Source organism: Zophobas morio, unplaced genomic scaffold, assembly GCF_036711695.1.
Source record: "Zophobas morio isolate AGI-343-1 ecotype UQ-CSIRO unplaced genomic scaffold, CSIRO_AGI_Zmor_V1 ptg000402l, whole genome shotgun sequence".
NCBI classification, from domain to species: Eukaryota; Metazoa; Arthropoda; class Insecta; order Coleoptera; family Tenebrionidae; genus Zophobas; species Zophobas morio.
The window spans coordinates 167,236-194,275 of NW_026972506.1; the positions used below are offsets into that span (position 1 = coordinate 167,236).

The 27,040-nt window shown below is 29.8% G+C and overlaps 3 protein-coding genes and 1 long non-coding RNA gene across 6 annotated transcripts; 2 read left to right on the top strand and 2 right to left on the bottom strand.

Annotated features, from left to right (window-relative positions):
- Window positions 1-1,463, top strand: LOC135120631 (uncharacterized). The gene is made up of 6 exons (XM_064044970.1): window positions 1-88; window positions 263-346; window positions 392-500; window positions 618-783; window positions 841-989; window positions 1,088-1,463. The coding sequence occupies exons 2-6, from the start codon at window positions 280-282 to the stop codon at window positions 1,461-1,463; spliced, it is 867 nt and encodes a 288-aa protein (XP_063901040.1). The 5' UTR covers window positions 1-88; window positions 263-279.
- Window positions 1,464-1,495: 32 nt separating this feature from the next.
- LOC135120625 (uncharacterized) lies at window positions 1,496-2,661 on the top strand. Of its 3 annotated transcripts, XM_064044963.1 has the most exons (8): window positions 1,502-1,581; window positions 1,657-1,731; window positions 1,783-1,897; window positions 1,970-2,062; window positions 2,116-2,187; window positions 2,247-2,342; window positions 2,398-2,567; window positions 2,618-2,661. In XM_064044963.1, the coding sequence occupies exons 1-7, from the start codon at window positions 1,522-1,524 to the stop codon at window positions 2,562-2,564; spliced, it is 678 nt and encodes a 225-aa protein (XP_063901033.1). In that variant the 5' UTR covers window positions 1,502-1,521; the 3' UTR covers window positions 2,565-2,567; window positions 2,618-2,661. The 3 variants fall into 3 exon arrangements, with proteins under 3 accessions (XP_063901034.1, XP_063901033.1, XP_063901031.1); XM_064044964.1 differs by having other exon boundaries at window positions 1,496-1,581; window positions 1,803-1,897; window positions 2,398-2,655; XM_064044961.1 differs by having other exon boundaries at window positions 2,398-2,655.
- An 18,054-nt stretch (window positions 2,662-20,715) lies between these two features.
- Window positions 20,716-26,351, bottom strand: LOC135120632 (26S proteasome non-ATPase regulatory subunit 13-like). Its single transcript, XM_064044971.1, has 10 exons — window positions 26,317-26,351; window positions 26,130-26,246; window positions 25,419-25,534; window positions 25,236-25,284; window positions 24,117-24,223; window positions 23,000-23,125; window positions 21,983-22,126; window positions 21,802-21,878; window positions 21,606-21,661; window positions 20,716-20,807 (listed from the first exon to the last, which is right to left on the bottom strand). The coding sequence occupies exons 4-10, from the start codon at window positions 25,264-25,266 to the stop codon at window positions 20,716-20,718; spliced, it is 633 nt and encodes a 210-aa protein (XP_063901041.1). The 5' UTR covers window positions 25,267-25,284; window positions 25,419-25,534; window positions 26,130-26,246; window positions 26,317-26,351.
- A 103-nt stretch (window positions 26,352-26,454) lies between these two features.
- On the bottom strand, window positions 26,455-26,863 carry LOC135120623 (uncharacterized). Its single transcript, XR_010278667.1, has 3 exons — window positions 26,775-26,863; window positions 26,575-26,671; window positions 26,455-26,486 (listed from the first exon to the last, which is right to left on the bottom strand). It is a non-coding gene; the product is annotated as an uncharacterized LOC135120623 (long non-coding RNA).
- Between the last annotated feature and the right edge of the window lie 177 nt (window positions 26,864-27,040).

The following is a 27,040-nucleotide window of genomic DNA, read 5'->3' on the forward strand; positions in this document are numbered from 1 at the left end:
ATTAGTATTAGTAGTCAAAATTCTTGGCTTAATCTCGGGTTCTATTGTATTTAATGGCCTTCTCTTACCCAATATTATCTTTTTGTAGGTAAGCTTTTTTGTTCAAATTATTTTTTTTTCAGCTAAATTCCGTTATTTTTTGTAGTATAGTCATCTTTCTGTTTTGACATTTAGTTTCTTGACTAAAATTATTATTAGAGCTAAATTTATTCCTTGTACAACCTTAATTTTTCGTGGTTTATACATATATTATTTCTAATAGTTTTAGATAGATAAGAAATGGCAGCTACAGTTTCAGAGGCGAAAGAACTGGTTTCTAGGCTTTGCCAGCAGTTTTATTCTCAAGGTATTATGTTAAATTCGTTCCTGTTTAAGTTTAAGCATTTTTTAGGATGGGTTTCCGGGACTGGCGGCGGGATCAGTATTCGCGTCCCTAGCAAGCACTGCTTTGTTGTTGCACCGTCTGGCGTCCAGAAAGAGAGACTTTCCTCAGAAGATATGTAACCCTCATAACTTATTAGTTACTAAGATTAACTTATTAACTTATAAAAAATATAGTCTAAACTTTTGTTCCCCTTTAAAGGTTTTATCTCTATTTTATTTTATTTATGGCTCAGGTATGTAATTTCCGATGTGGATGGCTCCGTTATAGAAGCTCCCGTGCAGAAACCTTGGCCTGCGCGAGCTGTTAAGTGTAGCGAATGTTTGCCCCTTCTTACTTCAGCTTTTGAGCTAAGAAATGCTAACGCGGTGTTGCATTCTCACTCAATTGAGTCTGTGATGGTTTTTTAAATTTTATATGTAGATTATATTCTTTATAAATTGTTATTCTTATACAAGGTAACTTTATTAGAAGCTGATTCTACCGAATTTCGCTGCACAAATTTAGAGATGATTAAAGGTATTAAGGGACACGGCTATGCTGACATGCTGGTTGTCCCCATTATTGAGAATACACCCCGCGAGCATGAACTTGTCCATGCTTTGAGGTAAAGATTTTTTTATTTCATCAGATTTTTATGCAGATTTATTGAGTATTTAAATATCTCTTAAAATTTAGTATAATTCTTTTTAAACATTGAAACAGGAAAGCTATATTGAAGTATCCGCGCTCAAATGCTGTACTCGTGCGTCGTCACGGGGTTTATATTTGGGGCGATGATTGGATTTCTGCTAAAACGCAAGCGGAGTGCTATCACTATCTTTTCCAAGCTTACGTAGAAGCCAGGAAGTTTAATATCGACGTGTCCAAGCCGCTCAGTGGAACTTCCAGCGCGGGGGGTATCAAACGGAAAAAGTCCGAAAAGCTAAATGGTGGGCTGGCGCATGCCATAAGTAGTCAGCTGACCTCCACGCCTGATCCACCCTGCGCAGGTCCCGTAGAGGCGATTGTGCTGGACATAGAAGGCACCTCTCAGTTTTTTTATTTTAGAACTTTGAAATTTTTTACTTTGGGAAATTAATTTATATAACTTTTTATAAATAGGAACTGTCTGCCCTATTGAATTTGTCTCTGAAGTCATGTTCCCTTATGCTCGGTCAAAGTTTCTATCCTTCCTTATAGAAAATTATAATAGTAACGTATGATTTTTATACTTAATTTTTAATTATAAACGGATTTTTATAACTGAACTATTTATTAATCACCTTTTTTAGCCTCTGGTAAAACTTTACACAGACGATCTTGCTCGCTTTGTTAATAATGAAATTGAAAATAATCGCTGGGAAAAGGTTAGATTAATTTTTTTAACGAAGCTCAGAGTCAAATAGATTGCCAAATAGCAATTTTATGTGTGCTCCAGTTCTCCGTTGGAACAGTACTTGAAGGCCATCTTTAAAAACCTCGAGAAGATGATGCTATCTAACGTGAAAGACCAAACTCTTAAAAATCTTCAAGGTTGACTTATACATTATATATTATTTTTTTTGTTATGGATTTATTTTAACTATTATCTTATAATTTATAAAGGTTTAGTATGGAAGCGAGGATTCGAGGTTGGGGATTTGAGTTGCCCGTTGTTCGAGGATGTTCCTGAGGCGCTGAGGAGATGGCGCTCGAAAGGTATTACTTCTTTAAAAAAATTACTTTTTGAAAATAAATTTTAATTGTAATAGGCATCAAAGTCTATATGTACTCCAGCGGCTCCCGATATGCACAGAAACTTTTATTGTCGCACTCCATGCAAGGTAAATCGACTTAATAATTTAACCAAAAACTTATTATAATTTAGCCTTAATGCTTACAGGAGACGTTTCTTTATGCATTGATGGTTATTTTGATGTTATTAATTCCGGCTTAAAAACCGAGAAGTCGAGTTTCTTCGACATAGCACTTACGCTTGGTGAAATTTATTTTTGATTTTGTGTTATAGTAAATCTTATATTATAATCTTTTAGGTTTGTATGATAAACCTTCGAGCATATTATTCTATACAGACACGCTTTCTGAGTATTATGCAGCGACTGAGGCAGGTTGGCAGGCGCGGTGGATCTATAGACTCGGAAATAAACGCGAAGAAAATTCCCCAAACAGACCTTCTCAAGTCGAGTCTTTGGATTATTGAAAAGTTGATGTGCTTCCAATTAATTTATTTAGTTGTGCTCAGTTTGTTTATAGTAATTTTCATCTTAAAATGGGAAGACAGTAAAAATTTTGAAAAGATATTCTACTCAAAACACGCAAACATATTGTTGTGAGAGCTTACTTTTAAAATCTTTAAGTTTTGATAATTTTTATATATTTTAAATAAAAAAATTTATAAAGAAGTCTTTTCCAAGTATAAAAATGATTTGGTAAGACTGTGTGTAGTGTTAACAGATTTATTAAACATACAAGCTTTTCCGAGTAAACAACATACGGTTTTCTTTCATAGAGAAGCGGAGGGGCCGTTTAGTATAATACCAGCGTCGTTTATGTTTATAGTAACGCCATCTTTTTGAAAATTAGAAAAAAGCTCTCCTTTGTGCTTGTAGAAATTAAGCTCAGAGTTCTTATTAAAAAATTACCGATCGGTATAGTTACAAAATTTATTTTAATTAGCAGAGTCGTATAACAGTTTTATTTTATTTATCAAACAGCATATAATAATAAACATACGGTTAACAGTCACGAAAGACATTTTTTTTAAGTTGAAATTATAATAAATGAAATGTGTAAATATTTTGGTTTAAAGTATTAAAAAAATTTTGACTTTTAAGGGAGCTAACGATAAGGAGTCACTAGTAATAATTAAAAGAGCTAAAACACCCTATGTTGGAAGTTAATGTAAACAAATACTGAGTTTTTCTATAAGATTGACCCGAAATTTTTGTTTTAGTTGTCTTTAAAGATTCTCTATTACTTAAAGGAGAACATTACTTTTTCAACTTTGTGAATTAAAATGTTTTTTAAAAACCGTGTGAACGCTGAATCTCCCTCCATAGTTAGTTAAAAAAAAAGAAACGAACTGCTTAACTTATTAAAAATGTAATAAATTTTAACTTTCTAGTATCACTAATATATAATATGCTAGCGAAATTCTTAGAATAGATATATCGAGTAGCACCACAAGGAAGTGTCACCTGAACACAAGCTATCGAAATTGACCTTAACTTTAAAAAGGGGCACCCTGGATAATAAGTATCGCTTGGAGGACTCGCCTACTCAAGGTTTTAACTGGGTACGAAAAATTCGCAGAAAAAAGTTAGTTAGACTTAATAAAACTGTGCAAAGATTTTATGCCAGAATTTCTGATAAACTTAGGTAAATAATTTACTAAAATTAAACACCTTTCTTTTTCGGTTTATGTGGTTGCGAAGCCCCCTTAAAATTTATGCAGATACAATATAGTAATATACTTAGGCTATCTACTTATTAAAAATTTATAAAATTTTCAAGAGCTGCAAACCCACTAACAATTAGAAATTCTCCCCTAAGTAGATTCCTTAAATCTTACATTATATGAAGGGTCATTCATTAAAATAAATAAACTCTGCGTACAAATAACACCCATGAGATACACTAATTCTTTACTATTTAGTGTAATATATAAATTACTAAAGGGAAAAAATACTTTGTTAGATGGATAATTAGTCAAAAACTTTCTAATACCTAAAATGTTTTATTTCGTTGTTCTTTTTCCTTTTTCCTTAAGCCTCTTTTTTCTGTTTTTGTTCTGATAAAGTTAACACTCGGACATAATGTATACACTGCCACAAAAAAAAATTTATAGACCCTTTCTGCAAGCTTTTTTTAAACGTAACGAGGAGGTACAGATCAACACCACCTATTTTAATTTTTTAACAATTTATAGCAGTAGTGTTCAAGGGAGTGCTCATGGGGTTGTATAAGTTTGGCTCGCACCTCCCGCAGTTTTCTTCCTTCTTTTGTTTGTTATGCGGTTGGGTGGTTTGGTGCGTCTGGGGATCTATGATAATCAAATAAATTTATAGTGCTTTCTAGCACTTCAACTTCCTTGTACTATATTACTTTATTTCTGTAATACACTTTATATCTTACTATATTACTTTGCTGTCTATAATATACAAGTTTGTAGGAAACTTATAGCCTGTGAAATCAACAAAAATCAAAAAAATTGTCCCCAAGTAATTAGGAAGTAAATTTTAATACAATTAAGTTTTGGCAAATCTTTTTGACCGTCATATTTGTGTTAGCTTTCTCAAACGTCTATTCGTTTTCTATATCAGATAAACATTGCCAGAAAAACTTTGTCTTAAATATTTTTGTAACTTCGAGTAACTAACGCACATTATTCAGTTATTTTCAAGAGCACCGAATAAACTCTTTTAAAAAGTTTTATAAAAAAGTAACACTTTTTGTACTCTTTTTTGTCTTTCGTCTTTCTTAAATAGTTTAATGAATTTCTCTACTCTTACACTCGGTTTCACTTTTAAGCTTCCTTCCTTCAACATACCATTTTAATATTAAAAATTAAGCAAGCGTAGAAGAGGTCTAAGAGACCTATGGTGCAGGAACTAATCTCATTTATGGCAGTGGGAATATTCCATTTGTAAAATATATCTTTCAACTTGATAAGTAGTCAAGATTTCTTGGCTCCTTATAATTAAGTAATCTTCCCGTGTTAGATTTTTTCCCGAGATGTAAGCTTGCTGTGTTAAACATAATTTTTGTAGATACCTTAAATTACTAATCAATGTCTTGGTTTTTCAAAAAAAAATTTCTTTTTTATTTATTCATATACTATAACTGGTGACTTCTTTCTGTAAAAATGCTTAAAGGCAATATACTATTTATCCCACGTAGGTCTGCCCAATTAAGCAATCTTAATGAGTGACGGAAGCTCTCAACGGACAAGATTTAAGCCGCAGTCAAGTCTATCACTAAGGGTTCACCTATATGGTAACCTTGATAGGATTTTTGAACGAGGAGGTAAAAGCCTTCCTCATTGAGATTGCAACCTTAGCTAGGTTGCTTAGCCCCAAAGCCAAAGGAGTGGCGGAAGAACGATAAGCGAGTTCAAGCTAACTTATCTCTTATACACTGGTTAGCCCTGATAATTTTAAACATATAGCTAATTGTTCCAAATCCCTTTAAACATGATGAGTTTCGTCCGTTGTCAGTTTGTATCTACTGCTGATCCATTTGTGGTTTTTTTTTTTAGTGCTACTACGATCTTTTCACCTTGAAGCAGCAGAATTACTGGTTATAGGCTAGATTACCCTCCTAAGAAACTTTTACTCGCCTGTTTACCTTCCTACTGTTATGTGAGAGAATTAGAATGCATGACCTAAGTTTACGATTATTCACTCATTGCTTACAATTCTACCAAGCAGGCCAGCTTTGTAAATTGGTAACTACATTTTTATTATTATTAAAAACGTATTTTCAGGGCTAATGCTCCAATGGAGTATAAGAGAGCCTAGTATTAATGTAGAGCCCTCTGCATATATTCACAAAAAACAAATTATTCGCTTTCATTAAAGACTTATTAGCACTTCCTAAGATAGGTGTACTATAAAGATAGCAAACCTAAACTTGTAAGATGTTGTTTTTAGTCTAATTTGTGTACGCTCAATTTCGTTCACAAATCTCTACCTCTTCGATCTTGTTTAAATTTTTTCTTAGTTGTTATTTCTAGCTTCTAAACGCGAATTTTTTTAGAATATGCTATAGCGCCTTTAACACTGTACTAACTTTCTCAACATCAAAAACGATAGCCTTTAAGGATGAGCCTTGTAGATAGTATATACAATATAATCTAAAATAAATATATGGGTTTCTAACATAAGACACGCCTTTTTTATTAATTATACTGACTTTTAAATAATTCCTTTGTATGCGCACAATCCACTTTATCTTTTTCATGTAAGCTTTTCCCCTCGGCTAGTTTAGATAAATAATCTCTTCGTGTACTTCAATCTCTCTTAATTGGTTAGAATCACTCTGTGCGCGTGGAAAGTTAATATCTCGGATCGCTCCTATAAATGACCCCATTTATTCATTAGAAACTTTATTTGTCGAATAACTAAAAAAATGATTTAAAAATGCTAAGATGACATCCAGCGAATATATATAGTACTAGTAGCAAACGCTGTTCGCTTCTTTCGATAGTCGCTCGGTTAGCTAGACCAAGCTAGGATCCAACAAACCAACACCAGCGCAGATTCTGTATAAGTTCAGTTAATTAGACGAACCAAAGGAATCAACAGCAGCGACCCCGAAAGAGAGCAACAGTACTGTCTATCGTCACTCATCATTTAGTTCTTGCCTCCGTGGTTTTCTTCCCAACTAACCATTTGTACGAAGGTAATGTGCTACACAACTTAGCAAGTCTCACGAAAGTTTCACCAAAGACTCGATAAGTTCTACCTAAGCATCGTATCGGAATATTACGCCGCAGAAGGCAATGTCTAGTATCCCTTGCGAAACATCATTATCCAAGTTATTTAGTCTGAACACGTAAAACAACAAAAGCCGACCAAACAGCCTAAGATTTCATGCTAACGAACACGAATGCATCAGGCACAAGGCAAGCTGATAGGCATAATGTTTGACCACATGACAAAGGTAAGATAGAACCTGCCAAAGGACTTAAGCTACAAATGCATTTTTGCCAATTCCTTTCGATTCGTACCGAAGCACTTATAACTTTCCACAGGGCACTTGATCTCAAAGAAACGTACCATAATGAAGGTCTAAAAGTTTTGTTATTATATCGATCATTATTGAACTGCATTAGCTCAAAAGATCATCGGTAAGCCTTGTCGACGGTAGAGGCTGACATGACCAAAAGGGAATGAACCGAAATTAAACCTATATTCGCCTACGGATGGCGACCTCCAGAGTACTCTAGACCGTAACCTACAGGTTCTCGCAAGGACTAAGATGTCTGCAGTCGCAAGTTTTATATATAGGCTTGTCTGTTACAAGCACTTGTACGACAATGAGCCTAAGGACAATAGGCAATACTCGCGCTCATGAAGGATGTACAGAACTATCGCAAAGGCTCACAAGTTTCAAGTCAACAGTCAGATGCACCGAAACGCGAAGGCGCATAATGCTACCATTGATAGCCCCAAACTTCACAGCTCCCGTGAAAGGATCTTTAAGGGATTGTCGACGTCTACATCGCTCTGGCCACTGCGATAACACAAAGCTAGATGTTTTAGTAAAAGGTATAAGTAGCGCCCAGGACAGGTGAAAGCAACGAGAGACGCTAATTACGTATCTCTTATACAGCATTTTTGAAGTGCTTAATTATTAAAGTACCATATTGTAGTAACTGTAGGGCGCCAATTATATAGTTTGCTGTTACTGAGGATATGAAAAGACTTTGTACAACTAAAAGAAAAGTATCAATAATAGTTTATAAATATAAAAGTTTATATTTAGAATAAAGTGTTAAGAACAAAACAAAATTTAAAACAATAGGGACCACACGTAACCTTAAGAGAAAAGGGGAAATTTCAGGCTCTCCTGTAGCCGACCAAGTGCATATATACACGTGAGTAAGGATAATTAAGTAGGCTAATCATAAGGGCAAAGAGCTTAGAATTAGAAGGCCAAGTATTACAGTAACAATAAATTATTTACGTAGAGCCTCAGGAGATAAAACTAGATACAAGCTTTTAAATAAAAAAATTACGAAAGCCTTTGAAACGGCAATTCTAAAATTTCATATAATTTTTATTAGTTAAAAAAATTTCTTGGTTGGGTGTGTACGTTAAGATATTTATAAAAGATTATTGCTGCCAACTTTATTTTAATAAGAAGTCCCTTGTGCTCTGCGCTGTTCACGGATCAAAATCTCGATTCTATTTATTTTATTTTTTTATAGTTGAATAATTTTGTGGGACTTTATTATTATTATTATTATATGCAAAAATTTTAGATAAACAATTAGTTAACTATAGTCATCGAAGTAGTATTTGCATATAAAACGTAAAGGGTGTGCTCTTTAAAATAATAATGGGGATAAAAATTAAACGACTTTTATAAGGCAGATTTAATTTCTTTAGTTAATGAAACGTACTTATCTAAAGCTACTAAAGTAGATTAAAACATTTAGGTTATGTTACCTTTTTAATTATAAAATCGTAAAATAAATTTTGGATTGCTTTACTAACAGGATAACAGCAGAAAAGAATTTAAAAAACTAAATTTTTGATACCATAATATAGATTTCACAATTGCATCAGATTATGTAAGCTATATAATTAGTTTAAAAAATTACGGAAGAGCAGTTGAAAATATTAAAATTGTAATACACCCTAAAAAGTTTACGTTTTACTTATACTTTTAAATATATTAAAATTCACTTTAAAAAAGTTACAACAGAGTCAGTTTTACAAATAAATTTCTATTAGTTTCATACTTTCAATCTCTGTAACAGTATTAAAAAATTGCAACCGGATTAATTTGAAATAACTAAATTTATTACCTTTATAGAAATATTATAAAAGTATATTTGATTTTAACCTTTTAATATAAATTATATCACTTTAAAAAGATTCTACCTAAACAGAATTAAAATAAAAATTTTAAAGATTAAGAATTGTCGAACTTGATAGTTCATTCCGTAGGAAAATCTATTTTTGAAGTTGTGGCGATTTTTATAATTGTTAAGCTGTGAAGTTGTCTATATTAAAAAATTATAGTAAAAAAGATTAAAAATTGTAATTAAAAATTTTAATTTAGAAAATAATCTTTATAAAACTCTTACGTGTTTGACCTTAACGAAGATACCAAAAAAATACAAAATAAAAATCATTTGAAAACATTTACAAAGGGCCCGGCAAGTCGTTGACTAAAAATAAATATAAGTTTTCTACAAGTGCTAAAAATTTCTATAGAAATTCATAAATTTTAACAAAGTATGTTTATATAACTTTATTTATATTTAATTGTTGTAAACAATAAACATTGATTTCAATTAAGTAAAGTCCAAAAAAAAATTCTATTAGCTTAAGCCTTCTTTCACTCATTCGCCAAGTTTTATAGTAAACAAACTACTACATTTAAGTATTAGCAGGAACCGAGTTAACTCAGGAAGAAAACTTTTATAAGAAACGTATTTTATTAGGATCATAAAGTTTATTACGTTTCGCGCTTTACTTTTTAAAGGGTTTTCTAAGAGTACTTTTGTTCTTTAAATACCTTAATAAGGGTACACTAAATTAGAGCATTTACTGTCTGGAGTAACAATTGAAACAAGTTTGTAAAGTTTATTTCATTGCAATAAAATATTATATTGAATTTGGGTTACCATGTAAACTAAGTAATTACTTTCATTAAATTACACAGTTTACTTACTTAACCAAATTAACCAGTTTCTAAACAGTACAAAAAACAGTTTTCCTTCTTAGTAAATCCAAATATTTTAAGATTTTCTTTTTTAACGTTTACCTTAGCGTTATAAGTTATTATTTGTTTTAATTTTTTTAAATTTTTAAATATCGTTTAATGTTAATGTGGTATTAACTATAAATTAAGAATACTAAAATTACAATAAAATAGTGCGTATAGTAATAATGACAGTCTGAACAGGTTACAAGCAAGGTTAATTTTTATAGACCACCTTTTTTGGCTACTTGTACGAGAAACTCAATGGACTTGCCTATAAAAGGTTAATATCAGAGTGAAAACGCCTCCCTATACGTTTCAGTGAAATTTTCTTTAAACATTTTAGGCTATGATGGATAAACAACTAAGCGGAAAATTTAGCTGTCTATTAATATACATTACATACATTCTATTTTTGCTAAGATAGTTTTAAAAACTTGGTTAAAGCTACACAGGGAGCACTAATTTTCTAATAAATACCAATGCAGGCTTCCCAGTAAACAACACTATTTTAATTTTAATAAAATAATTAACAAAAATATTATTCCTATCCAGGAATAAAATGGTTCAGTTATCATCTAGCTCCTTATGAAGGGACTGCAAAACAACCAAATTAATTAAGCTTAAGATGATTATGTAGCCTGTTCACTTAAACACTTAGACAAAGCTACAAGTAAGATATATAGAAAGATAAAAATAAAGACAACAGATAAAGTATTAATTATAGAAATTTTTCACAATAAAGTCTGTTTACCAGTTAAACATTATATAATTTTTATTATATGGTATGCAATTTGTTTAAGTTTATTTTTTAACAGAAGCAGTGGAATAAATTATACAATTCACTTCCACAAATTATCTATTAAACTTTACTTCTTAAGATATATAATATTTCATGATAAAAATACTTCATAATTTTTATAAAGTCAACACTTAAGAAAAGTTTTGTGGTTTGGATGAAGAGATTGCTTTGAATAATTAGTCATTGTTAAGATCAACATTGGGAAATTTTAAAACTTTGAGGTTCGTTACATTAGTATTATGAAAATTTTCTAAAAGTATGTAAATATTTATATATTAGGAAAAAACAAGTTTGTATCGAACAAATCCAGTCTTACCTTTAAGTACGGCATAATTAAAAAAAAAAAGTTCAATGTCATAATTTTTCAATAGTAGTTAATTTTTTACTTAATAAATAATCCAATATTTAGTAATTTTAAGATTTACATGGGCCATGAGGATAACATATAAGTATACACTTTTACAAACAAATATTCATACAGAGCAGATTAGCAGTGCGGATCTTCAAAAGTATAAATAAAATCTTTAAACTAGGTGTTTAACCCTTCGGTAGTGTGTTGAAAGAAAAAGGAGTCATAATTAATGACGGATATTTGCAATTAGTTTTCTCAATTTTTTGCAATTAATTTTTTAACCTGAATCAGGGGGATTGGGGCTTTTATTTTAAAGCTATAAGACTAAATAATTTATACACTCCTCATTGTTAAGGAGGGGACGTAGTGAACGCCCGCAACACTAAAGCAGGGTTAGAAAAAAGGTTAGTAAACCTCTGTAAATTTAGTATATGAGCTGCTATCGAGAAATTTTGCTAAAACTACAGCTTTTAGAAACAGCATAACCCATGTTAAATTAAATAATAAGGTTAGTAACTTGCAGAACAACAATAGTGCCTATAACTTGATAAGCAATAAAGATGTAAGCTTCGTCATAAACCTAAACTGAATAATTGATAGTAATAGTTAGTATACGATACATTATTTATAAAACCTAGTGTAAAAATAATCTCATTTTAATTAATTTGAGAAAAAAGTTTAAAGTACTTAAGTTATAGTAAATTTATCAAGCTAGCAATTTGCCTGAAAAAAAAAATGGAAATCGCTTAAAAGAATTATTTATGCCATAATTTTTTATAATTTTAATGCGAGAATACTTGTAATACTCATGCCTCAACAAGTTATTATCTGAGCTTAGCTACGAAGCTGATCGACAGAGTGATACTAGAACTGCGATATACAACTTTCATGCGCCAGAGCAATCACCAAAAAAATAAGCTGTGCAGTAATATAAAAACAAAAAAAAACTATGCATGAAGAAGTAATAAAAAGTTAATTTTCCTTTGGATCTTTCATCTTTTAATCGCAAAGAAAAATGAGGTATCATTCTTCGAGTTTGTAACACAAAGAAAGCTCAAAATACCTATTAAATCGTAAATGTACTCCTAAAAGCCGAAGCTAGAAGTAAATCCATTCTATGGTTGTTTTTAGGCCAAGAGAACCAATAAAAATAAGTAGTTAAACAGTGTACTATAAGGAAGTCGCAAACTTTGTCTAATAAGTCGTGTAGACAATGTTTTTTATAAGCTTAAAAGGTCTGTTAATACAACTGGTAGTATACAACTATTTGTTTGCCAAAATAACCTCTGTACCTCGAAAACTAACCCATAAAGATAAGTCATTCTTCCTACAGTTTTAAACTTATCTACAAATCGAAAGCAACTAAGCTCAAATACATACTTTAAATAATTTATAATTTATTTTTAAGCATTTAGTTAATAATAAAGGTTTAAAAAAAATTACAATAAAGGTAGTACTGTTAACTTTGGAACTAAACATTGCGGTTATAGGTGTAACCGCAACTTAGTTTCTATTCTTATGGATGATGGCGTTTTACCATTTTGCGTAATAATAAACATTTTTCTTATAACTTGAAAATTAAAAGTCCCACATTTTTTATTTAACTAAATCGTAGAGGTGATGAAAATCACACTAGTTGTAATTGCACTAGTCGTCATTGCATATTTTTACCTCTTGAAATTTTTTCTCAAGTTTGTGAGCTGAAAAAAGACATTACATCCCCTATTGGTAAGAGTACCTCTATTTCTTATGGAGATACCGGTGGAGTATCTGTTGACGTTGCAGTAACAAGAATAGAATTAGTTAAAGACTTTATTTCAAAGCTAGTTCGTCTTTTGCCTTTGGGGAAAAATAATGCTAGGCTCTATCACTACATTTAATGATAAGTCAGTTATTTTGAACACCTTTGACAATCAATTGTTTTATGACCATAAACTCTTTAACAACGTGCTTGAAAAGTTAAATTATACCAAAGACGTTTTACGTACAACTTCGGCTTTGGGCTACCCTCTTAGTACTTTAAACTTAACTTTATTTTAAGAGAGATTTATAATTCGCGAAGCGCTACCTAAAATTATGCTAGTATTCACGGATAGGGGTTAATCGACGAGCAGCAGTATAGAGTAAAACTTGTGTCTCCAACACTTCTGGAAATGAAGCAACCAAATGGTTTTTATGGAAACTATCCTTCCGAATTATTAACTGTAACTGGAACAAAAAACATATTTCTACGCAAAGTCTTTTGATGGTCTTAATAAACTTTTAGAAACTTTTGCTGAGAAACTATGCACAAATATTACGGCAAGTTACTACCATCCTTATCACACAGCCCAAGCTTTTCTATCCCTACTTTGTCAGTAGACCAAGATCCCACTAGGCCCACTGCTCTCGTTTCTTCGATTAATAAAGAAGACAAGGATAAAGAAGAGAATTTTAATATTTCAACCCCCATCTTTCCTCGGTTAAGAACCTCTAGCCTGCGATCCCTACTTTGTCAGTAGACCAAGCAATCACTAGGCCAGCTACCATCGTTTCTTTAATTGATAAAAAGGGCCAGGATAAAGAAGAGAACTTTAATATTTTAACACCGTCTCCTCAGTTAAGAAATGTTTTGCCTGCGGTAACTGTAATAAGGCTCTTTATATAGGGTCGGAGGTTGGAGCAGCTGTATCTTTACTATTTATTTCAAAGGGGCTCAATTATTTTTTAAGAAATAGGCTTACTATAGGAAAATCTTCCATATTACCTCAAAATTCAGCATCTCCGAACTTAAGGGAGGAGTTTCTTTATAAAAGTTCTTTGAGAATGCAAGAATATTTAACAATTAACTAGAAGATGCTGGAAAAGGTGTACTATATAATAAAGTTATTAATAGGATGATAATATAAGATAAGATAATGTCAAATAAGTATTCTTTTTGTTTCTAAAATATGATAGCTAATTTAAAGGTTATACTTTACTTGTTAACTTACTAAAAATTTAACCCAAATAACTATTAGTTTTCAACATACTTAATATGAACCTGGGAAAAAAGTTTAATATAAGTTAAGAAAACATATATATGCTCTGTTGTATAATTTTCTGTCTCATGAGGTTAGCCCCTACGTTTGATACAATAAGGAGGGGAACATTTTACTAAATAATAGTTTGCGCCGAGCGTATTTATACCCCTACCAGTTAACCAAATTTTACTAATGTTTGACGTTAATGTAGTATTAATTATAATCTAATTATTATAATAGAATAATTTCAATGTATAATAGTCCCCTTAAAAACAATAACAGTTATATGAATAAGTAGCAAGTAAAACAAATATGCCAGGATCACCTTTATTAGTTATTTCGGTGAAACCTAGCAATCAACGGATTACACCTTTCTGCTTCAATAGTAGTAGCTCACGTTAAACAAAATTTTATACATTAGTTCTGTCAGAAATGATATCTTGAACTGTTATTTGTATAAGAAACTCAATGACCTCGCCTATAGTCGATTAACGTGAGAATAAAAACACCTCCTCAGACGTTCAGGTAACATTTTCTTAAACATTTTAGATTATGGGGACGCTTACGACTAAACAATTAAGCAGAAATATTCTCTGTTTATTTATAAATATAACGTACATTCTATTTTTGCCAGGAAACATTTTAAAACTTGGCTAAAGCTACACATAACAACCAAAATTTTACAATAAAAAGCTGTGCAGGCTTACTAGTTAACAACATTATATTCATTACATAAATAAAAATAAATAACGACATTAGTATTCCTACCCAGAAATATAATTCTCGAGTAATCACCTCCTATGGTAGGAAATTCAAAACAACTAAAGCATCAAAACTTAAGATTATTTAAACGTTAAGACAAAGCTACAAGATATTAATAGATAGAAAGATAAAAATAAATACAACAGTTGTAATATAAATTGTTTTTCGATAAGTGCGAGCTTTTGTCCGCCATCCCGTTTTCTCACTTACTTTAAGAAATAATCAAAGTTATATATAATATAAAAATTATGTGTTATAGTTAGTTTAGACTACACATTTAGAAGGATTTTAAAAATCGAGAATATTGAAGTTGTAGAGTGGCAAAATGTCTAATGCTAATTGCTTTTGGATCCCGCTGGTAAATGACCTCTGTTTTTTTTTTCATATAGCCTTTAATCACTTCGCAGTTTTTTTTTATTTATGATATTTCCTGGAGCTCGATCGGATCGTAAACAAAAGCAACGAATTTACGAGCTTTCAACAGGGTGATAGCGAACACATTAGCATTAAGCTTTTTTTATGCTATCTTATATATATGTAATTAAATATAATTCTTTCGCTAACGCATATTATATATTTAGAATCCATTGCAGAGTCGGCAAAAGCGTGCGCTGCCCATATCCATAGCTGACCTCGTCTGTCAGTAATCGATCGGTGCGCTAATTGAGTCAATCGTAGGTTGGATAGCTTTGCGTCGAAAATTGTTACCCAGATGTTCAATCTGAAAATCTTTATGTTAGGCCTCGTTATGAACAGACCACGGCGCACCCTTCATAAAGTGTAGCAGCTGGTTTTATTTCACTTAAAGCGAAGAGATTATTGCCGGCTAGTCGCAGGTCCAGAAGTAGACGCGTATGTCGTGATCGGTCGGACGCACAACATATACAAGCTTCGTTTGTTACGCAGAGAGCGTTTGCTTCGGAACAAAGAAAAGGGTAGAGAGTTTGAACCGCAGCCTTCACCTTCGCCGCTATATAGTTTAAGTGCGGCCGCCATGAGAGCTTATTGTCAATAATGACTCCCAGGTATTTCGCTTGAAGAAACTGAAGGATTACCTATACTCAAAGTTAGCAGCGAAAGTGGTGTCGTGCGCTTCTTTCTGATAAAAAGGGTTTTACTCTGTTTCGTTTCAACGACGACATCAGTTGGCAAGGGTCACTAGGTAGTAATGCAGAGATGGCGCAATAGGGCAGATGGATTTGACGAGTAAACCGTTGTATTGTCCGCACATAAGGCAATCCGCGTGTGGGGTTCATTATGGCGTGGCACCTTGTGTACATAAAGTGCGAAGAGTAGGGGGATGAAAGAGATCCTTGTGGGACTCACGCTGTTAGTGGTCAAAGCGGTGTGGGCGCATCGCCCACACGTATTGGCAGAGACGCGATATATTACTTAACTTTGTCTCCCATAATCGGTTATGGTGCGCCAAAAGCTCTTTCCCAATGCGGCGGTATAGTCTATTAAAGTTAATTTATCGTCGGGCTTTGTGACACCGTGGTCACTCAAATAAAGCATCGCCTCTCACAGATGACGGCCTTCAACTCAACAGGCAAGCGGTTAGGGCGGAACTCAACTTCGCATGTTATGGTGGCAGTGTGATAAGCCATAGTTAAAGCGCCCACAATTTCAGTAAAAGAAACCTCAAGTAAGGTGGGCGTCCGGAGTAAGGCGGAAGATGTTAAAAAGGTTATATCAGTAGCCTCGGAGAATGTGTCCAGTCAGTAAAAAGTTCTGGTATTTGAGCTCAGTAACTCTTTTTGTCGCCCAAGTACAGATGCGCTAGCAGATGATCCAATGAGAGTCCTTAAAAATCTACTACTGACGTTGAACTATTACTTTTGTAACGACGACACCAATTACATTTGATACCCTGTCTTCATCATGTACGTTGTGTGTGTGGCCCTAAGACGAGCAGTCCGCGCTCGTCAGTCTAAGGTTCGAGGATTCGGCCATCTGAATTATCAACGTGACTGTTTCAGGTGGGACGCTTGCAGTTATGACCCCCACATACAAACAACTGAGGAACAATTTATTAAAAAGGGTCTTAAGATCTGAGGTTACAAATGGCTGCTGGGATAGTTGAAAGCTGCACTTACCGATATGGGTCCCTGGTAATCACATCGCAATAATGAGAATAGAGCTTTTTATTTGTTTTATAGTAGTATAAAAATAAGAATCAACGATTTATAGAAGCTGAAACTCCCGGCATACCGTTTTTGTTTAGCAGTAGTTCCCTTGACAGGGGAGGTTAATAGAGAACCTTTGACAGTCGCGTCTCGCAAAACTATTTCGGGATTATGAAAGGTTTTTCCTATATTGTTTTTCAGTGTATGGTAAGGGAATTTACTATAGGAGCTATTAAGAAATATTAAAAAAAAGTTTTTAAAAATTTTTTTTGGAGAAAAGAATATATACTGCCATTTATACTTTCAGTTCTTTCGGTTTTATTAAAATTACAACGTTGTCTATTATTTAATATTAAAAAGTATGTCCTGTAATCTTCGTGTCATGGAAAAATAATACATCCATATGTAATTGCTTGATCTGGTCGGGGAAGTCATCTTTTATAATCTTATTTATAATTATAGGAGGGCACACCTCGACATTAGCTCAAGGCTTTTTAATTTTAAACAGCCTTCAAGAGCTATTAAAGGTATCCCTTGGTTTAAGGAGAACTTATTAACTTTAACGAAGATGTTAGATAATATAAGCAGCCGGATATGTTTTTTACATCCCATACTGCGAAGTAAAAAAGGTTGAACGAATTATAAGGCTACTACTGGGTCAGTATCCAACTTTAATTTTGAAGAGTTCACAATTCAAGTACCAATAAAAATCCAAAAAAAACTAAACATGCAGCTACTAATAAGAGATAAAAGTAGAACATATCTAAATAGAGAAGCACCAATTACTTTGAGCCGTTAATTGATTTACTCGTTTTCTTTTCACTATACCTATTTCTTGTACTATACATAAAAAAGGATCATGGCTGGCGATAAGAAAAGTGTTTTAAAGTTTTATTGTATTCTGCAAGGTAACTTCGAAGAATGACGACACGGGTATACATCAAAAATCTATAAAGCTCTTCAAGGTTCAAGAATATGTAATTAGAAGAGGCACTATCTTTGCTGCAAATAACCAAACATTGTTTAGTTATATTTCAAATATAACTGAGTCAGATTGGGAAAGGACGTAAAAAAGGTTTTAAGTACTCTGGGAGATTGGAAACTTCGGTATATGCTAAATTTTTATTAACTTTTTTAGATTATCTTTAAATGTTATCTTTTATAGTACTTGTTTGTGTGTGAGAATTTTTAAAGGTCAAAAGTAAAAAAAGGTTTGGAACAAAAAGGGGCCGGACTGTGTTGAAACCTCCCACACAAATCTTTAAACTAGTTCCTCAGGAATGCGAGTTAAGAAATTATACCCTCAATTTTTTTGTTATGGAGTAGATGTAAGATGCAAAGAGCCTTTTTTTTTTCAAAAAGTATATTATATACGTATACGCTACTTCCTGGGCTTTTTAAAACTTCAGTGGTTAAAATAATCATATTTACATATATATACGTTATCATTAAAAGTTGTTTCTATGTTCTAAATTTTTTCGTAAAAATTCTATAACTCTATAGTTAATAAATAGTTATATCAATGCTACAATCTGATTGCCAGTATGCCAAAGGGGATACAAGCAGTAATTCTGGCAGAAGGTAACAATATTATTTATTAAAACCTCGTTTCACTAATTTAAATTTTTTTAAGTGCAACATTGTTTCTGTTACCTCTCAACTTTACAAACTCATATCTTTTTGACTATTAAACCAATTTAAGATCAAGTATTAAAAAAAAAAAACGTAGCTAGAACATAGAAGTTTACTTTGTATACTGTATAAATTTTTAATTATTCGATTACGTTACTAGAATTTTTTTATATTAAATGAAAAAAGGCAAAACTGTTGAAACAGCCTTGGACGGTAGTGTATATTAATATTTTTAATTCGATATTAGTCCTGAGTTAAGTATAGGCTTAGCCGATAAGTTTCTCTTGTTATTAACAGGCAACAAAGTTATATTTACATACAAAGCTTTAATGAATTATTATTCGTTTCCGCAAACTTTAAATTAAGTTTATCATTACCTGTACAAAATCATTTGTTTTATAAATTTATTGCATGATATTGTTGACATTTTATGGTTGTGTATTCTTCACTACTAACAAAACTTTTCATTTCCACTATCAAACATACCCTCTTGCTTAAACTTTATTATCTGAAAAAGAATTTTCTTTTTACACCTAAGTTAACTCTAACATGTTTAACACGTATGCCTTGCAATGGGATTTAGAATTTTCTTCGTAGTTTAGCAGTTAAGAACGTTGAAACGACACTCTCTTTCGGTCTTTAACGATTACAAATGTAGCCTCGCCTTTATAAGTTCTGATAACCTCCGCTTCTTATATAATCGTGAAAATTGGTGATTAATCGCGGTTTCTTTTCCTTTATATAAACCTCCGATAAGTTACTGAAATTTTGTACAACAAAAAATTAATCAAGTAAATTGTACATAGTTAACTTGATGATAATTAGCTAACAAGGAAAGCCATCTCTTGTAACGACCCAGGCTTAAACTTTATTGCACAACTATTAGGCCAAAGATCACCTAAGCATCTGCATTGTGGTCTTTTATCGCTTCAGTCATATTTTAAGAATCTTTACACTAACTATTTTAGGTGCTCACTGGTTTGTTTTAAGCTTCATTCTGCAACGCGACTTTAACATTGAAACCCTACTACAGTATTTTTAAAGGACAGACTTACAGATTGTGAAAGTATTTATCTCACCCAATTTCGTTAGTTATTTAAGATAATACTTTTAATGCAAAGTTTGTACAAGAATGGCAAGAGATTTCGCTGATTTGAATGCGTTTTATGTTCCTGTGGACACAGCTAACGTAAACCACCCTATAAACTATTGTAACATCGCAAGAAAATTAGACTAAGCAGTATTTGAAACTTTGCAGGAGGAGAGTATCGGTTATAGCTTGTCAGGGATAATAATACTGTCTATTTGTGGTGCATAATTGTTTTCTTGTGCGCAGTAGAATCGGCTTTAACCAGTAAATATAAACAGTTTGTACCGCAAAATGTGGTCGATAATTAACAGGTGCTAAATGTCCGAGCTATGATGTGCCAACTAATATCATTAATTCACACGTATACTACTATCCATTTGCACACTTTAATGGTATACAGTAAGTCTGATGATTATAGTAAGCAATTAGCTTACATGAAATTCAACAAGAAAGTACAGCCAATAACTCTTGGTGCACGCTAATAAAAAAAATTACGAAGGTAAGCGAAACTAAGCATAACAAGGGTATCTTATGGGTAATAAATATAAGGTTGTGACAAAGAAGGGTGAATAAAGTTATACACTTGCGTAACCGTTACAATTTATGCCACTTTATCAAGCAATCGGCCGACTTGAGGCTTAACATTTTTATGTTTAAGGCTGCACGGTTAAAGCTTGGAGGGAAGTTCTGTTTATTTATAAAATCTATCTTATAGGACGAGCAACATCGATTTCATTTAAGCTTTTTATAAATATCAGAACCTTTTAAACGGAAAGATGCAAGAAATTGTTTCGGTAAAATACTGTAATAATCTAAAAATGAAAGTGACCAAAAGTTTTTAAAACTTAAATAAAATGCTCTTAAGTCTTTTTAGAGGATCCAAAATAAAGGTAAAAGGCTTTTTTCGTCAGTAATAGAGATTTAAAAATGCATACTGCATAACCGACTTAAAAAAATATATTTTTTAATTATCGAAGATTATTACGCAAAATATACTGAATACCGTAACAGTTCAACTATTATTTGTACCATCTATTCTCGGCAACCACTTGCAAGCGCTTAGAGTGTGGACTATCAATAATTTTGAAACAATCGCGAGTAAAGTAAAATCTTTATTATTGGTTTTATTTATAGGAAAAAAAGAATATTAAGACGTAATCTTCTCACTATCCCGAAACCCAAAAGAATTCGCAAAAACAATAGCATCCTCTAAACGAGTGCACCACGTTTTTAATTGTTCTAATAATTGTTAAAATATTAGAAATAAGATAATACTAAAACGATAAATAAGTAAACGTTCAAGCAAATGATATAAACATCAAAAGTAAAGATAAACATAATTATAACAATAAAAAGTTTGAAATAAAAAATTAATAAAATATACAAAAAATACTAAAATAGGTAAACTAAAATAAAAATTATCACAATTTTTCATAAAAAAATATTAAAGTAGAAAAAAATTAAATTTGTATTTAATAAAATAAACAAAAAAAAAGAAAAGTAATCAATAAGAAAAAAATTTATTAATTAAATTAAGTAATAATGATAATAATGTTATATGATGTAATATAATAAAAAGACTAATTATATAAAAATATATGAAAATATAGTTAGAAAATATTATAAACATAAGGAAAAAGTTTTTATATAAAAACTGAGCTTATTATAATGTATATATATAAAAGTAAATAGACAAAAATAAAATTTATATACATAACGCCGCTATAATTTTTTTTAAAAAAAATATATAAAAAGAAAATTTACACAAAATAAGTATAAATAAATAAAAGTACAATATAATAGGTTTTATACATAATGTAGGTCAAATAAGGGCAAGTAATATATCTATACAGTGAAAAAAAAAATACCAAGGAAAAAATTTTACCCATATGATATGTATATATATAATGTATAAAAGTAATAACCTAATATAAAAAGTATATAAAAAGTATTAAAAAAAAATGAATACATTAAAAAAAAGTATTGATAAAAGTAATAATAACGGAATATTCTAGTTTAATAAATATAACGAATCACCGGAAACCAGCGCTATTTGGCCAAGATCAAGGACACGTGGCTGGAGCCAAGTGACTCTGCAAAAAAAAATAATAAAGCCTGCACCAGTGAAACTTCTTTATTTTTATATAATAATAATTATATTATTTGGTTTATTGTAGTATTTCTGATATATAATAAAGATATATAACAATAAAAGAATATATAAAAGAAAGACCTTACGAGTTGGGAAACTTCGTCGATGGTTCCTTTCAATAAATTTAAGGACAAGGCCTTCATGCAAAGTGTCTCAACCTTGAAAAAAAAAATGCATGTATAACTTTTTTTTATATATTCAAATAAAAAAATACAAAAAAAATCTAAATCATTAGAAGTTTTTTTATAATAAAAATAAACACTTCGTTCACAGGAATGGAGCACTGTTCAGCAATATAAGCAAAAGAAAGAGAGCGCTCGTGCGTGGGTTTCTCAAACACAATATGCAATAAAGTCATTAGCTGTATTTTTCGTCGTATGCGATGAATATTATTCAATAGCTCGTTCTAAAAATATAAAATAAGCGTAAAAATAAAAAAATTAATACACTAAAATAATATATTATAATGTAATAATGAAAACTAAAAACATATAATAAAATAGTTAAATAGAAAAATTAATATTATGTTAGAAAAAATTATAATAAATTACTTTAAGAAAAAGAAAAAGACTACCGCTACTAACATGGAGATATGTATAAAAATAAATTATGATATATATGAAGTATTTACTTATTATGATAACAAATAAACAAATAAAAGATTTAAATAACTGAAACTTCAAAAGTTTAGTTATACGACAGAACGGACTTCACGTAAGAAAAGTTAACGTATATACCACGTGGCAAAACCACCTTATTGGCTATATCTTTTATCACCAAAAAATAAAATAAATGAAATTTTTATATTATTATATCTTTTTTTTTAATAGCTACTTCACAAATATTTATACGCTCCAAGTAGCACGTTGCAAAATGCTGGTGTCACTTTATGAATAAATCTGCTCTAATTAGGGTAATGGGATATAAAGTACCAGATTAAGCAAACAACACTAAATAGTTTTTAAGTAATTGTTTACTTTCATAATGCTTTTTGGTTATTTCGTATTAAACAAAATAAACATGATAATAATAATAAAAGCACTATAAGGCAATAAGTAAAAAAAGTATAAAAAGTATTTAATACTTATTCTCTTTCTACTTTTATATATATAATCTAATAAGTAATGGCTATGCTTTTCGGTATTCTATTTATAAAATGTTCTTATTTTTTTTTTTAATTTTAGAAGTTAATAGTATTTTATATCTAAATCATTTTTTTTTCCTATTTCTTCAACCCTTAAATTTTTTTATATTGTAAAACTCGTTATTATGAATAAACCTCTTTTCTCCAGTAAAGTTGAAGTTCCTCAAAAGTTTTTATATCGCCGCCATTGAAGGCACAAATGAGTTTATAAAGCCAAAAATGTGCAGAATTTTTTAATGAATTAAAAATCGGATGAATAATCTAAAAAGAGATTAAGCCAATATACTATAATGTATAAAGAATATAATAATCAATAAAAAATTAAAAAAAATTTAATAATAAAAAACTTTATTTATTATTTGCTTCTGATTTTAACTAAAACAACAATATTAAATATAAATAAATTGAACATAAAAGCAGCTTTATGATAAACTTTATATGAAAAAAAGTTACTAGAGATGTAATAATTACTTCATTATAATTAATATTAAAATATATTTATAAAAGTAAAAAAAAATTTCTTATTAAAAAATATAAAAATTATAGATTATTAGTAAAAGGCGTTTATTATAAACAGTAATGCTATTACAAAAAAGTATTTATTATTTTATAATAAACGAACAATTGCAAAAAACTACTATAAAGTTTGTATATAAGTAAATAATTTGTAATAATAAAGTTTCTATACATAATAATAAAATAAAATTAAAATGCTTTAAGATTTTTAAAAAAGTATTTTTGAAGGTTTTTAATATAGTATTATATAAAAATTATTTATAAAATTGTTAAGCAATACAAAAAAAAACTTTGAATTATATAAATAATATTTAGTATATTTTTATAAAGAAAAAAAGAAAGCACAAAAAAGGATATACTTCTAGACCAAAAAAAGTTCTATAAAAAATTTTAATTAAAAATTTATAATAAAGAAGTAATGAATATAAAATATAAACTATTCTTTGTTTACTTATAAGTAAACAATATAATATATAGTTCTTCGGTGTTTGGAAGTTAACAATATAAATAAATAGTAGACCTATGTAATATATAAAACACTGTAACACTTTTTATTGTATAAGTAATAGATAAATTGCAAATAACAAACATAGAATTTTTTTAAAAAATTATAAACAAAACTTCCAAACAGTTAAAAAGTTAATGAAGTTTATATAAATATTCATGAAAAAACTCTTTTTATAGAAATTTACTAATAAAAAATAAAGAAAACAAATAAAATAAGAAAAATGCTGACCAGTTCGCCAAAATTATAAACATTATCAGCAATCAGCGCCGCCAGCGAAAGATCAATAGCAAAACTTTGTTGAGTGCTCAAATCTAAACTTTCGACGTCAGTGCACCCTTTAGATGTAAATAATAATTAATATTATATTAATGTTAATTACTAATTTGAAATGTATTAATTTCGTATATATTAGAAGTAATGTGACAATATAAATATATTTACATAAAAAAATATAAAAGTTAGAGCCTTTTGAATTTCTTTATAACTAAATAGGGTAGCTTAAGATTTATTTTATTACTATAGTAGCATACTTTCTTAGACACCGAAAAGAAATAGTACAACTTAAATAAATGCATAATAATTAAAAGTAAACGTTTGCATAACATATAAAACTAACATTCACTTTTTCTATAATAATAAAAAAATAAAAGAACTTTATTATTAATATTTTTATGAATAATAATATTGTATTTCACTATATTATTTAGATCATATTTATTTTTCCATAAATTTATAAAGACAGTAATAAAAATATTGTTTTTATACAATAACATAACAATTTTGAAAAAGGAATATATTCCAAAATTAAAAATAAATATTTTGAATAGAAATTTAATAAAGTTAGAAGATTTATAATATCTTTATATAATAATGAAATAATAAAATCTCGAAGTTACTAAGAAATATAATAAAGCTGATATGGATAAATAAAAAGAAAATTATAATAAATAGTAATAAAAAGTATTTTATTACATAATAAAATTAATATAAATAAGTGTAAAGTAAAATATATAAAAAAAGTCTGCAGATTTATGATGCAAGTTTATATTATTACTTTCTAAGAAAGCATTAACGTTACTTATTATTACAAGTACCAAAAACGACTTATAAATTTTAAAGCTTGTAAAAACTAATTTGAAATATAAAATTTTATGAGCACACTTTTCTCTAAAAAAAATCATTTACTCTAATTTAATTTATAGGTCTAATAAATAATTTATTCATCTTTTAGTTTTGTTACTCTATAAATAACATTTATTAATAACTTATATATTTAGTAAACTTTTTATTAAACAAGTTTATGTGCGAGCAAAAAAGCATAAACGAATTATATATTATAAATTAAACCTAAAAAACGAAGTGCTTCACGGTAAAACATCTCGTAATTTTTTTTGGCCTGAAAATTAAATTAAAATGTATTAAAAAAATTGGAGACTGGTTACCAAATTAAAACAAATCAATTATAATTTTATGTTAAAATAATTAAAACCAGCAGAAATAAATCTTTTAGTTACTATAACAGTATAATACCTTTTCATATTCCGCAGAAATTTTGAAAAAGGTTGCATGGCTACTCAAAATAATGTCAGCGTTATCCTCCACTCGTGATCTATTGATATCCAAAAGTTCCTTACAGCCGCTATAATCTTTCTTAGAAAAACAAAATTATAAAATTCTGGGTTTAAAAAAAAAATTTACGACTAAAATGTGCACAAATAATAATTTAAATTTAAAAGATATTTTATTTCGATTAGAACAGAAAGTATGTTAAGTAAATAGATAGAAAAATAATATTTAAAAAATACTTAAAAAGTAAACTAAAAACTATTTATCAAAAACCAAGACAACTTTGTTAACGGCATTCTAAAGAGAAGAATCTCTGATTAACAATCATAGAGTAAAACAGTAATTCAATATTCTCTTTACTATCAAACAACTTTAGCAGCTGAACTGCATAAAAAACGTTTTTAAGGCCAAAACAGAGAGTGTGCACTAAAACTAAAAAGTAAAACCATTATATTATGTAAAAAAAATTATATTCTCATTAATCCTTATTAAAACCACAACTTTTTACAATATAAAATAACACAAAAAAATCAAAACCGTAAATAGATTAAAAGTAAAAGTAGTTTTCAAAAGTTTAATGGTTTAAACTCTACAAGAAAATACATAAAATATATTTCAACAGTTAGGTTGCAAACAGAATAAACGAACTACGAAGTTTAACTATATATATTTAACCTTGGTGCTCTTTTAACTTTATTTCAGCAATTTTTAGTTCCACCAATATAAGAGATGCGGGCTCTTTCTTCAACTTCTCTGCGATACTTTCTAAATATTGAATACGTTGGTCTGAATCTATTGGCAATACACACAAATTGTGAATTTCATGATTTATTAAAAAAAAGGAAGTAATAAATAAAAAAACCTGAGATAAAAGATGCAACTTTAAGGACTAGTTTGGCAAGACAGTAGGAATTTATTTTAGTTTCAAAGGTTGAAATAAACTTTTCATAAAGTTCTTTCATTTCAAATTCATTTTGAAAGTAAGTGTTCTCTATTAAATCCAATAAAAAGATGGTCAACTCGTGCCATAATCTGTGGTGTTTTATACGTTTTTATTAGTTAAATAATTTATATTAACAGATGTAAATAACTAAATATATTTTTAAGTCAAAAAAAGTACCTATTTTTGTTAAGATATTGTAATTTAGTGAAACTTTCACCCAAGTCGCCCTCTAAAGAAGTACGACTATCGAGATATTCTGAAGCGTTGCTCATTACTTTTTTTTTATACAGTATATAAAATAAAATAAATAAGGTGATATTAACCAAATAACTATTAAAAAAAAGTTGAAAACAATAAAATAAAATACTTTCTCCTACCACAGTTAATATCAAGAATGTTCTCCTTGTCTTTATGTAACAAAAAGTTCGTTTTATTTTTACCGATTTCTTCTGAAGATAGTTAAGGGCATGAGCCCTCTGCTTTGACAGAAGGGGGATACGGTGGTTTCTACCGCCTACGATAATCCAGGTTTCACTATGAGTTTCATTTTTAACATGCTGGAGAAAGATTTTAAATAGTCAGTATGTAAATAAAATAAATATTTCGTACATTATGCCACTTTATAAGTGAGCTAATGGTTATC

What these genes read in the sequence shown, in the direction of transcription:
- LOC135120632 (XM_064044971.1), bottom strand. Translation starts at nt 25,266, where the DNA reads ATGTTTTACCGTGAAGCACTTCGTTTTTTAG. An exon ending in AACTTTACTGGAGAAAAGAG is followed by an intron (nt 22,127 to 22,999) that starts GTTTATTCATAA and finishes TTATATTTTTAG; the next exon opens with AACGAGCTATTGAATAATAT. An exon ending in GCTCCATTCCTGTGAACGAA is followed by an intron (nt 21,879 to 21,982) that starts GTGTTTATTTTT and finishes TTTTTTTTCAAG; the next exon opens with GTTGAGACACTTTGCATGAA.
- LOC135120625 (XM_064044963.1), top strand. Translation starts at nt 1,522, where the DNA reads ATGTTCCCTTATGCTCGGTCAAAGTTTCTATCCTTCCTTATAGAAAAT. An exon ending in AAAATAATCGCTGGGAAAAG is followed by an intron (nt 1,732 to 1,782) that starts GTTAGATTAATT and finishes ATTGCCAAATAG; the next exon opens with CAATTTTATGTGTGCTCCAG. An exon ending in CGACATAGCACTTACGCTTG is followed by an intron (nt 2,343 to 2,397) that starts GTGAAATTTATT and finishes ATAATCTTTTAG; the next exon opens with GTTTGTATGATAAACCTTCG.
- LOC135120631 (XM_064044970.1), top strand. Translation starts at nt 280, where the DNA reads ATGGCAGCTACAGTTTCAGAGGCGAAAGAACTGGTTTCTAGGCTTTGC. An exon ending in CCAGCAGTTTTATTCTCAAG is followed by an intron (nt 347 to 391) that starts GTATTATGTTAA and finishes AGCATTTTTTAG; the next exon opens with GATGGGTTTCCGGGACTGGC. An exon ending in ACTCAATTGAGTCTGTGATG is followed by an intron (nt 784 to 840) that starts GTTTTTTAAATT and finishes TTCTTATACAAG; the next exon opens with GTAACTTTATTAGAAGCTGA.